The 13,306-nt window shown below is 37.2% G+C and overlaps 1 protein-coding gene and 1 long non-coding RNA gene across 2 annotated transcripts; both read right to left on the bottom strand.

The window, feature by feature from the left end:
• Positions 1 to 6,965: 6,965 nt before the first annotated feature.
• LOC124213651 (uncharacterized) lies at positions 6,966 to 9,791 on the bottom strand. The gene is made up of 2 exons (XM_046615141.1): positions 8,708 to 9,791; positions 6,966 to 8,582 (listed from the first exon to the last, which is right to left on the bottom strand). Exons 1-2 carry the CDS (start codon positions 9,189 to 9,191, stop codon positions 7,255 to 7,257), a joined length of 1,812 nt encoding a protein of 603 aa, XP_046471097.1. The 5' UTR covers positions 9,192 to 9,791; the 3' UTR covers positions 6,966 to 7,254.
• Positions 9,792 to 10,418: 627 nt separating this feature from the next.
• LOC124213656 (uncharacterized) lies at positions 10,419 to 12,029 on the bottom strand. The gene is made up of 3 exons (XR_006881923.2): positions 11,902 to 12,029; positions 10,943 to 11,139; positions 10,419 to 10,574 (listed from the first exon to the last, which is right to left on the bottom strand). It is a non-coding gene; the product is annotated as an uncharacterized lncRNA (long non-coding RNA).
• Positions 12,030 to 13,306: the final 1,277 nt, after the last annotated feature.

Below are 13,306 nucleotides of genomic sequence, written 5' to 3'. Positions count from 1 at the left end.
AAAGATTCATTTTTTACAGTAACTAGAAAAATTCAGTAAAACAGGCATCGTTGAAAAAACTGTTTGAATATTGTTGGAATTACGAAAAACGAGGTACGCGTAACCATTTTGCGCTATCGTCGATCCTTTTTTGGTAATTGCAACGCAAAATCAGTTTCTTCGGTTTACTCTACTTTTTTAGTTAAACAAGGCTTTAACGTCAATTTATCGTTGCACAAGCATTAAATTTTCGCAACAATTACAAGAAGATATAGTAACAGTGATCGTAATGAGAAAGAATACTAACGGATACTAGACTTTCCGGTAACAACTGCAAAACTAATTTTCATTTTGTACCTAGAACTATATTTTTAGATTGTGGTAAAAAATGAAAATAGTTGAGGACTGAGCGGTAACCGGAACTAAAAATATCTCTCAGTGTGGTTTCGCGGCTACTTGTTTCGGTGTATTTTTTTACTTACAATTATCTCGAATCCCCTTACTCGATAACATGCCATAAAAATAAGATTAAGATAATTATACAAAATCTATATCTGATTTCCGTCTCAACTTTCGCATTAGTGATACCTCTGAACCTTGAGTGTAATGTTTTCTTTGCAGAAATGGCACTGATAATTATACAATCGACATGTCACAGTGTGTTTTTGTTCCAAATGCAGGAGAGAGGGAGAGAGAGAGAGAGAGAGAGAGAGAGAAACCCTTGAAGAGAGTTGGATCGCAGTCCAGCTATTTGAAAAAAAAATCACTTGTGCCAGCGCCCGGGGCTGAAGGCCCTTAAAACATTTTCATGCTCGGGGTGAATTTAATCGACGAAGACTTCCAAGGAGACGGAAAAAACCTTGTATTTAGACAGGGTATATTTTCCGTACAAACGACCCTTGTAGGTGCTTCGAAGGTGTGGTCAAAGCGTGCGTCTAGCCTCTGCTGGTATGGGCAGAGCGATTAGGGTATGAGGGGGTCACCGCAATACCGGTAGACCAATTTGCATTTGTAATTACGAACGGAGAAGGTGATACAGTGTCTGACCTCGCCGTAGAGACATCGACCATCTATTAACCCTCCAGGCTCCGCGAAGCCTCGTATGACCCGGCAACGGATCCTCCCGCCCTCTGTCGTGCTAAAGCCAGCCGAACTTCTCGAACCGTCAGACACTATATACACGTTATGTATTACATATGTGTACATACATCTCAGGGAAACGGAATTCCGTCATGGACGAAAGCACGCCGATCGCCTCTGCGATGACGGTGAAAGGACTGCGGTTCGTTCTCTTTATGAACGACACAGACTCCAACCGAATGACACAAGTATCTTTTTCTACAAAGAATTTCTTACTTCTGTAACATGTGATTGCTCGTATCGTGCCCAATATTTCATCCGTTATCGCCTCCTAATCCCAAGTCTCAGATTTTTTCATGCTAAATCGGACACACTTGCAAAGTTACAGTCCATCGAGATCCACACCGTATTTTTCTTATAATCAAAGTGCAGAACTAGATACGTGATTCTGTATTGAATTTTGGCTCGTATTATTGTCTATCAATTACCACTGCCTGTACAATTTGTATGCTTCTGGATGTTAAGCCTGGCAGTCTTCTCAACTTACACGTCACGTACGTCATCGATTTCTTTTGGCATTGCACCCATCGTTCAGTTTCTCATCGTGTGTGAATGCGGTTGGCTCGAAGTATAATTGGCTAAAAAATAAGTCTTGAATTCGCGGAGATACCGAGCTTTTTTACGCAAAGGGCATAACGCGAGAACACAAAGGACGAAGAGCTCTTACGAAGGCTCTAAGCAACGCAATTTCAACGGTCAGGCAGACATCCGGGGACTAATGTTGCGTCAAATTGGTACTCCGCGTGTGGCCTTTGAGTACCTATACGGTATGTCGCCTCCTCCCTCTTCTGAATTTGGTGTCCTGATGTGTAACGAATAAGAGTAAAACAGAGAAACCAATTCGACCTCTTCTCGCGTACTACTCGACGGCCATTTATTCATGAAGTATTCTCAACTTTATTGTAAAATCTTCAATCATCCAGAAGTAATTCGGGGAAATTAATTTAGGTCTCGTAGGTATCGTAGCGGTTCAGATCAATAGTGATGCAAAAATGGTTTCGGATTCAACTCATCTACCACGTGGCGAAATTTTTCACAATCTTGAATAAATATCATAACTGTATGGGGTATCTTATCTGGCAGCCTTCTTAGGACTCTTTTAGGACTAAATTTTAACCGACCTAACGTATCTTATCTAGCTCACGAAGCGAACTGGAATTATTTAGTTGATAATTGATTTCCCGCTTCTCAGTCTTTACAACGTGCAATACGTACCGGAGATTTCACAATTCTGTGAAATAATGCTAAACGTAATAATAATAGACTTGATAATTTATTTCAACGTTCATTATATACCTTGGCATATAATCTCAACTTGAAGGAATGTTTTGTTCCTTTGAATGGACGGTGATAATTATTTTTGCCCTTTGCTAACTGAACTCTTCGATACAGTGAAGGGGTGGTTGACAAGATCCAGATTGAAATCTCAATTGTATTAACTTCGTTATTCTTTATGGACAATTTGAATTTCTCCTACGCTATCTCTTTCGTCAGAATTGGTTGCATTGATGCTAATAATCTGGAAGTCCTAGGATAGAAGAATATAGAAAACACATAATCCTCGTGACTCAAAAATTGACTGTAAGACTGCTCGACTGTAAGGAACAATAGAACGCTAGATCGTTCTGTACAGCAGAGGTTGATTCAACGAACGATAACCAAACAATAGTCACTTATTATCTTCGCAATACAGCTGCGGGAAAAACTTTCTTAGAATTCTTAGTGCGAGAAATGCCATAAAAGACACGTGTTCCGCAAAGTCCACTAAGAGTCCAGCGAAGTGAACGCAGCCATTTCGACCACCCTTGACCTTACTAACGGCGGTGGGCTGCAGCAAACGCCTTCATTAATTAACTAAGTGGCCCCAGTGCGCCATAATTAAATGTTACAGTTTTAAACGAGTCCTCTCTAAATGAGGGTTCCTGATATCGTTCCTCGGAGTTGATCTTTTTTGCCTCTTATACGAAGAAACGAATTACACTGCAGCGTGAAGTAACGTTCTTGAGGTCATACCTACTGGCGAGCAAATATCTCATTCGTTGAAATTCCTACCCACTTTCTGTTACAATCGCTCAAAATTTGCAAAAAATTACTTCACCTGGTTTCAAATCGTTCAGAAATCACTCGAAATCGTTAAAAATACTTGAAATCGCTTTAAATTGCTTGAGGGGGGTGCCAAGGTAAGAGTAGTGAAAAATGATCATTTTATTTAATATCTTATTTTGACTGGACTAATGAACGGAACACAGTGAACTAAAACGAATTTGAAAACTGCGAATTTCTGCTTTGAAACACAGAAAAGTTTTTCAGGTTACACCGGTCAGCACAAATTTTCAGCCTGGGTTGTAGATATTCAACCTGTTGAACATCTTTTCGCTGATCAGATTGTCAAATATTTGCAGCTTCTACTTAACTATAACTCTGAAATAATAACATAACCTTTTACACTTCATCTTCAAGTTCCTGACATTGAAACTTCAACGTAGATGAAACTATACACACCACAGGCCTCGTGCTTTAAGCCAAGGAAACGACCCTACAAGTTTCAGCAGTATCCATGATCCAGAGGTCTGATACTCTCCTTGTTAGTACGTGTAATACGACATATTATAACCAAGGCTACAGTATTTCATATGGTACTTCGAAATAAGATCTATCAATTAACTGCTGAGTTCAAAGGTGTAAATCTACCGGTAATTATACAGAGGTCGATCGTTATTCAATATCTCGCGCCCTAAGTTTGGCTATAAATATCACGCGGCTTAGTTTACCGGCCTGAATATTGATTTTGAGTGAATATTAATATTGCGCCCCCGTGCGCGATAATCAAGTTACAATGCATTTTGGTATAAAATTTCTTTTTCTCCAATCACAGTGCGGTATCACTATTTTGGCACATTGAGTTTCGAGTTGGTATACTTTTTTTCGTTGACTGTTATCAAACTCGTCTGTCGTTTTGGGCTCCAGTTCTGGCTTTGACGTTTATAAAATATTTGGAAATTGATGCACGGTTGTAAAAGATATTAGGAAGACACGGATTTGCCACAGAAAATTTTAACGTAACAACGACCGACATAAATTATACATGTGGAGCTGGGATATTGTTCTTCGTTGAAAGAATGTAAGTTTTTTTATCCTACCGACGTTCAAGCCACGCTGCAGTATTGACGAGAAAAATCGAGTCGGACTTTTCTTCCGTGTACGGTCGAGAAAATTGTGGTCTGGCAGCAGGAGTTTAAAAGAATCCGGAAGAAAAGTTGGTGTAAAATCAAATCTCCTCAAAAGTTAATATTCTTTGAAGCAATCTTCGCCTCGCAAAGAACAGCGTGCTTCTAGGAAGATTTCCCCATTGTAAACACAACTCCGCGATACCTTACATACCGAAATCGCTTCCGCCTGCAAGGCGAGAGCGAAAAAATGAGGAGTAAAGAACGAAAATTTAAGGGCTGAAAGTTTATCTTTTCGTAGATGCTGCGGTGCGCGAAGTAGTGACAAAGTGGAGAGAAATCTTTATGCTACCAGAGATAAAAAACATATAAATGAAATTATTTGATTTGATAAAATGGCTCACTTTCAACTTACCTTATCTGATTCTGAGGAAGCTTTTCTTGTGACTGCAAAGGAATGAAATATAATTTATCGAGATCAGAAAAATTGCATGAAATGAAAGGCTTGTTACACTGTTTCCTTGAACAGAATAAATTCATCTCTCAATGAATAATGCACGCAACGTTGCAGTGTTAATAATTTTTTTTTGTAATCAATGTATCTTACATGCCAAAAATCGTGCTGAAGGCTCTTTTCATTGATCAATTATTCGAAATCAGGTTACCGCTGAACGGAAATCGGAAATTTCACGCAAAAGCTCGACGAAAACACTGCAAAACAGTGATACAACAAATCTAATGCCGACAAACACGACCCAATTAATGATCGATCGATGTTTCGGTTCATTAGGAGGATACATCGGCACGAGTTCAATGACCCGAACCGAGGGCAAACTGATTGTGAATTAATTGAAACTTGATAGTCGCTGCAACGTCGAAGCGCCGATAATGTTTAAATGAAAACTGCGCCGAGGCATCCATGTAACAAAGTGTGACGGGAATATGAACATGAATATGTAGATGACGTTCGGGCTATTCGCCGAGGCTGGAGGCCCAACTTATGGTAAACACGTGCAACTTAGCCGCTTAATAACGTCTCTGTATACACGCTGTTATGTCGTTTCAGGGGCGTTTCTCAAGGCGGGTGTATTATTCATCCTGCATCCTTACTCGGAGGAAAATCTACCTTACGTATGACGTATGTATTCAAGTCAAAATGAGCCATTCAAGTTCAACTTTTTCTGGATCAGCCACACGGAGAGAAGAAAAAGAGCAGATTGTACTCGGAAGTGAAAGAAAAGACGGACCCATTAATGTTTTTGAAGAAAAAGAAATACCCGTTACAATTATGTTTCTTAGAGGCGGGGTTGGAGTTCCGAATTTGAAAAGTTCCGAGAGCGCCTAATTGCGAATTATTTGGTGGCGAAACTTGAAGTAAGGAAATCAGACTTTTATGAAACTACAAAGTTTCGAACTGTCGGAAAGCCGACGGCTCAATGTTCCGATATGCAAGATTCTACAAATTCAAGTTACTGTAGAGCAAAGTTCCGAAAAGTAAAGTTTCTATAGGGTAAAGTTCAGAAAATTAATATATACTCACACAGCGTAGTTTAGTCAACGAGCGGATGTAAGAAATCAGAATAACCGGGATGCCGAAAGTAAAAATATCGAAAATCGAAGGCAATAGAGATCAAAGTGGTGAAATTTCACCAAGCCAGAATTTCGCAAAACTGAAAATCTTCGATCATTCGAAATTTTGATTTCGCAGATTTCTAAATTTTCTCATTTTCGGAACTTTGAGCGTCGCGTTTTGGACTATTAGAAACTTTGATGTTACATCAAAGTAAGATTTCTTTACTTCAATTTTCACCACCAAAAAATTTCAGAATTTCGAAATTTCAACCCCGACCCATTTTTTACTAATAACGTGACAGGTTTTATTTTTCACAGAATGGTTTTCACCGTTTCCAGAGTAAATTCTCCATTTTATAAAGTATATCTTACCAAAAAAAAACCTGATGTGTCCATCTCTTCCTGTACTCTTAACTATAATCTGCTCTTTTATTCTTTATATACCGTGTAAGGATCTTGATTAATGCGAAGAATAGAAGTGACGAGTGAGCAAAAGCAATAATTCCACCCAAGTTCAACCTCTAAAAATGCGGCAAAACCGTAACAAATAAATATCTCCTCACGTTCGGCACGGATAATGCGAAGAACAAATTTTTGTCGAACAACTCCGCAGCGTACATACAAACACAATTTAGTCCCGATTCAGTTTCAATTTGAATTGAATCAAACACTCACCTATAACCGGCACGTTACAAACTACCAACGAACAAGCAGACGGACAAAACTGATAGTTTTTCTCACTGTGGTACGATAAATTCATTTTCGGAAAACTGTTTCATACAAAATAACCTTGACGACATACGTTATCCGCGAGGTCTTAATCGCCGTCATAATCAGGTATACGTAGGCCTCGTAATCTTGCATAATCCTTGTTGTCTCTTGAAATCTCATCCAGTCCTTGGAATCTCTGAACTACATTATAAACCGTTGTAATCTTTCTGTAAAAAAAAAAATTTGTAACACTTTAATATTATTCACGTTTCGAATCACCTGTAATCGAGCCTATGGGTCAAATAACGGCTTAAGTCGACTTAAGTTTTGGCATAAAAAAGGCAAGTAAAGATTCAACAGTCGATATTTCAATTTTGACAAGGCATTTTACAAGGAACTTTTATTTTTTTACATAGGTGGGGTACCCAAAAATGATATACAAACGTAATAACAATTATTAAATATTGTCCAATACAGTGCTATCACGGAAATTCGGAGTAAGACTTAAGTCGTTTTTTTGTAGAACGACTTTTAATCTGTACAAACACGTTTTTGGATTAAAATAATATGATGACGATAATAGTCAAACCAGTTTCTACTGTAATGGGTGTTTCATGGTCGCGGTGAACACATATAAAAAAAGCTAAACTAGGAATTGACATTTAAAAAACGGCATGTATCAGGTTCAATCAGAGTCCATTTCGTCTGTTTCAGCCGAATCATTGTCGTTGCAGGTACCCCGCAGCACATTTTTATACCATTCCCTATTAACCGGTTTTACAAAAGGCATTAAAGATAGCACGTCATTTTTTTTAGCTGTCTTAATTCCAACAGGAGCCGGGTTTGCTAATGCTAGTTCGGTATCTTTACTTACAAAAGCGTTTAATTTGAACAGGTTGAAATTTTGCGGAGCGCCATTATAGTCCGCGTAAACGGACATGGTGCCTGTTGGCTTGTATGATAACTTCACATACTTTTGGATCGTGAATTTCTTTCCCTTAGCTTTTGGAACCTTTAGAAAAAATGAATCCAAAGTTTTATCCCATTCTTTTAATAAGTGGGCACTCATCTCTGCTTCGAAAGCTTTTGGTTTGTGCCTTACGGTCCTCATTATTTCGAGATACTCGATAGGATTTTCGACGGTCTCTACTTTTTTTAAAACAGTTCCGTAAACACCGAAATTTCTATCGCATTGGCAGTATGAATGACCTCGCACCGGAAAGATGTGATTTATTTCAACTCCCATTTTGACCGACAACCAAGCACAATATCGTACGAGAGTCTTGTTTTTATTTTGCCCCCCACAGGAGTCAGACAAAAGAACTACTTTTTTTAATTCTGGATTTTCAGTCAATTTTTTTACCAGAAAATCGTTCAAAAAACTACACACAGAGTTACCGTTCTTGCCACCATCACATTCTAAGAAGCAAAAAAATTTGCTGTCACCGTCATTAAAACAGTGTGTGTTGAAAACATACAGCCACAATAATCGCTTGTAAAATTGTGCGCTAACGTTCAGTTTTGGAAGCGGAAGATTTTGTGCGTAGTCGAACTCAACAGTTAGAGTATCATCGTTAATATTCTTTGTGCACTGTTGCCGCAAAACCTTGTATTCCGCAACTTTTACTTCATGTAGACGGAACGATTCCTTACACGGATCTGATGAATTTGCCGATAGTTTGATTTTACATTCGGTGCAAAAATCACAGACGTCTGTTTTACGTTGCCTAAACGAGTAATCACTATTTTCCCGAAAATATCTATGGTACGTTGGGTACTTTAGTGAGAGCTGCTTCCCTGTTTTATCAAAGTAATATTCTTGGAATGCGTGAAACATTTTTTTTACGTTTAAGTCTGGATTCTCGAAGTACTTTCTTTCAGTTTTGGAGCTTCCATAATGCGATTTTTTGTTCGGGAAAGTCGACCAATGCTCCTTCACTAAACTCCATACCACGTTCGAAATTTTGGCAGGGTTGGGTTGCTTACCCCTTTTTTCTGTAGCAACTGTCGTACCTGAAACAATCAGTATTTTCATATTTTAATCCAGACCTGACTTGTTTTGTTATAAGACGCCAATAAACGAGTCAAGCATTCGTAAATATTGATTTATTTAGAAAGAAAATAATATAAACATTTACCTGATTTACAAAATCGGAGCACCGTTTTCATTCTGGATTCAGTTATTTGGAGAAGAGACAGAAAAAATCCTTTACAGACAGTTTTATCCTGGCCATCTACTTTGAAAGAATATTTCCAAGACCAAGATCTGTTCTTCCGTTTTGTTACGGTTTTGACGTATTTGATTTCTTCACCTTGTATACAACTGATTAAAAAAGTGTCCTGACTCGGTTTCTCAGCCATTGCCCAGAAAGTCTTGAAAATTTCACGCTGACGTTTATAATCGAAAGAAGACGAACAGTTTTTCTTGCAGCAGTCGGTAGTGTGCCTGAATTTTTTTCGAGGTATTTTATTCCCACTTTGAGAAGCGTAACTTTTACCACTGTTACGCTTAAGCTTCTTTCTATTTTGTTCCCATCTATCTTGTCGAATTTTTCTCTTTTTCCCCGTAACTGTAGCAGTAGGGCTAGTCGATGCTGTTGTAGTTGTTGTAGATTCGTTCATTATTTCGCGCAGAAAATATTGCAGCTTTACACGAAATCTAACAGACAGGCAGATAAACACGTGCGTCTGTTTAGCGGAGGCGCGTGGATTAGCCTACTTCGCTTCGCTGCTACTGCCGGCTAACTCAATGGCGGTGCGCGCACCGCTTGTTATGGTTACTACAGCATTAAAAGTTGACGAAAACATCCAAGATTCACAGGGTTTATAGCGAAGATTATACAGAACACCGAGATCAGCTTCTTTGAAAAAGTGACTTAAGTCGACTTAAGTCGTTATTTGACCCATAGGCTCAATCCTTGTAACCCCTTGCAATCATTTTTTATCTCTCTATATTCTTCATCTTATCTTTGTAATCCTTGTCATTCCTCATGATTTTCTTGTAAATTTTTTTTTTATACATCGCGTTATGATTTTGTCATTCTCGCGATATTTGCGATCTTTATACTCACTCGAAATCTTTGCAATCCTCTGGTGATATCTGTACAGTGCTTCTTCTTTCAATATCGTTAATCAACTTGTAATCTACATAATCGTAATCGGTGTACACTATTTTCACAAAACAATTAACCTCACGATTACCCCTCGCCATTCTTGCATTGAAATAGCCGTTCAATTGCTATCGTAGAATGCGTAAAACCCAACGATGGCTGATTTCATTTTGTCCAAACATAAACAACGGCAATTCATCGATCTGGAGAGCGGGGATAGCGATATACTTTTAAGGATGAACAACGCCTTAGAGAAAACTGGAGTATGAAATACAAACAAAACGATAGAAATAATAAAATCAATCAGACCTTGAAAGCGTGTAGTACAGTGGACAGGTACACTTTCAACACGGATTGGTGCATCGATTTTAAAACTTGACGGGAGGCGCTTTTTTTCTACCCCAGAGATATTAGAGCTCGTTTGTGCAACATTTTTCATGTCGTAATATTTCATTAGTATAGACCAACTCGTACCAGCGGATTAAGGATGGGCCCCATCATCTTGATCAGAAGTGAGAAAAAGAGAAAACCGTGCGAAAAATCTCCAGTAATGCTTTCTTTCATAATAATAGTAAATACAATCCAACATTTATAGAATGAAATCGAAGTAAATCGCAACACAAACTATAAGGTATCATCAATTTGAGAAAAGTCTTACAATTAAGGGGGGAGCCTGCTTTAGAGGCTTCACAAAATCGATTTTTTCAAGGATTTTTTTGGGAAGGAAAGAAATATCCGATTGAAACGAAACTTTCAGGTTTTATTGTTATATATTTCAGCAGTCTTCTTAAATTTTTTCATTAAGATACATGTCATATTATGCCTGGTACAAGCATTTCACCGAGGCGTCTCGAGTGTGCATTTGTCGTGCGGCGGGAAAGGTCGCAATATCCATCTGAAACAAAGAACCCAAAAAAATTTTTACTTCTCAATAGTATACCTTTTAGTTAAACCAAGAAAATTTAACAAAAAGTGAAAAATTCAACAATTTTTCGCAAATTAAAAAAAAATTCATTTTTTTTGATTAAAAAATTTACTTTAGATTGTTTAAAAAGTGGGTTAATCTTAACTTTCTTAAGGTTTTTTAGGTTCAACTAGAACAGAATTTAATCTCGAGTACAATGCAATTTGTCTCGTTTCGATAGGACGTTTAGTTTTTTCCCTATCTTTCCCGCCAATTAGGAAAAATCGTAAAAATGAAAAACTGAGAAATCGTGCGTCAAAGTTTTCGTACATAAAAAATCGTAACTTTCTTGAACTTACCGCATTAATATGCTAATCAGCGATTCCTGGTCCATAGAGTTGCCCTTCAGACTCTTCAAGAAACTGGTTCAAAACTTCAAAAAACTGGTTCAGACTCTTCAAAAAACTGGTTGAAAACTTCAAAACACCGCTCGTATACCTGCTCGACGCTTGCTCACTATTTCTTCTGTAACTCCGAAAATATTTCGAATTTGCGTCTGAAATTTTAAGGACACATTCTTGGATAGTTTGGGAAGACATTTATGCAAAAAAAAAAAAATACATTTTTTGAAGCCTCTAAAGCAGGCTCCCTCCTTAAGACGTTCAGAGTGGTCAGACTCTGGTGTATTTGGTCCGATTCTAATGACTTTAAGCTTATTTTGTTTACTACAAATACCTTCGGCGGTAAATTGAAAAATTTACAAACAATTTAGAAACAGTTATCTTCGCCGAGCACTTTTCAAAAAAATCATCCGATCTATCTCAATACCAAAGACTACCATTGTAACATGTTTGTAATATCGGATTTTGAATTTGAATATATTCAGTTAAAGTATTAAAAATTGAAATATCAGGAGCACATCTTAATGGTTAAAAAATGCATCAGCTTGTTTCTTGAAAACGATCAGGCAAAAAAAAAAAAAAAACTCTGAAAACTGTGAAATTTGCCGCAACTGACGTTACTACAAGTAAAATCATCGAGAACGAGACGCGTAATATAATTAAGCGGTATATTAACTGTAGGTAATAGTCGCGTAAGGCTGGGCTATAAAAATTTGACCAAGGCCTACCTTCAGAAAAAAATGACAGATATGAAGGTTTCAATCTGCCCAATCTATATCTGCTTTCCATTTTTACCTGTCACGTGTTATATATTACATTATACGATTTTTTCTTTCGTTGTGCAAAATTCAGAATTTGTTGCGTTTCGTTTTTGCGTTTACCCTAATTTCATCTATTTAAATAGTATCTGTACGTACAAAACCAGTTCAAACTGATAGAAAAAGAAAGAAAGACATCGCCTAACGTTGTTTTCACACCGATGCATGCCCTTGCGCATTTCTCGTTCTGACTTCATGTCGCGAAGTCCGAAAAGGAAGAAAACTACAAAGTAACTAGAATTATACCCGCAGATAGACTTCCGGACAATTTTAATGCTTAAAGTTGTCAACTTTATAACTTTTCTTATAAATATTGTTGCTATCGTCAATCTTTGATTATAATTTGTTGGAAAAAATATCGTTTTGTTAAAAAAAAACATTAGCGTCAAATCTATATTGATTATACGTAATAATAAGGAAAAAAAAAGTTAATTTTTTTATAGACCTGTATTATTGAGGTGTGTAAAAAAACAAAAGAATACACGAGTCATTCTTGGCCAAGTCGGGAGTGCTCAGAGTTTTGAGTTTTAAATTTCACTGTAGGAACATTTTTCTCTCGTTAGTATTTTCCAGTCAAAGCATTTCAAGTATCTTCTTTTTGCGCTCATCGAATTTGTCTATTCTATTAACATGCTATGAAATTTTTATGTAACTGGCGGCTTGCCCGTAAAAAATACTTGGCGGGCACAAAATGTTTATTTATATTCCAAAATATTAAAGGAAATATATTTACAAGCCTCTGACATTGATGGTAATAAGAAATTTTTGGATGTGGACAGAAAAATTGAGGCTCCCTAAAATGTGTTACTGTTTTATTTCAGCGATTTTTTTTTTACTTTGAACTTAATCGAAAACCAACGGGTTGACTCTGGTCTAAGATAAAACCGGTTTTTTTTCTTGATTTATTATAAAGTTTTCGATGAATTCAAAAGCACAATAAATACGAAAATCAATGAGTAACTAAGTTAAATTTGAACTTTTAGTCACTTTTTGATTTTCATTTGGAAAATCCTTCGAATTTAGAGCACCTGTTAACGAAGGAAGGTGGTATTTTTTTCCTAAGTGTTTAAGGAAAACGAACGTTTACAAAGTTGGCGTGGAACACTTATAATGGAATTATCCCATCTGACGTAAAATCACTGTATTATCACGTGCTCCTTGTGTGAGCATCAAATATTATTGGGAAGAATAACGATAATGAGTCGGAGCCTTAGCTCCGACTGACGACGAGAGAGAGGGATCAAGTCCAATCAGACTTCCTTGTATACAAGTCGATAACGATTCAAAATCATTAATAACTTACAGTTTGACATTACGTTTTCATTTAAGAGTAACAGAGGGTGATGGCTTGAGTTAATTCCAAAGAATATTCCGTCTTCCGGTGAAAGATGTACGATAAACAGTAGACAAAGACAACATTGATACAAAGGCAGTTTTGACTTGCGAATAAAAATAATAGCAAAATAAGAAAATAGCAAAAACAATCAACGTTTCACATGAAGTA

Source organism: Neodiprion pinetum, chromosome 3 (genome assembly GCF_021155775.2).
Source record: "Neodiprion pinetum isolate iyNeoPine1 chromosome 3, iyNeoPine1.2, whole genome shotgun sequence".
Taxonomy (NCBI): domain Eukaryota; kingdom Metazoa; phylum Arthropoda; class Insecta; order Hymenoptera; family Diprionidae; genus Neodiprion; species Neodiprion pinetum.
This window is presented reverse-complemented; position numbering and strand designations above follow the sequence as displayed.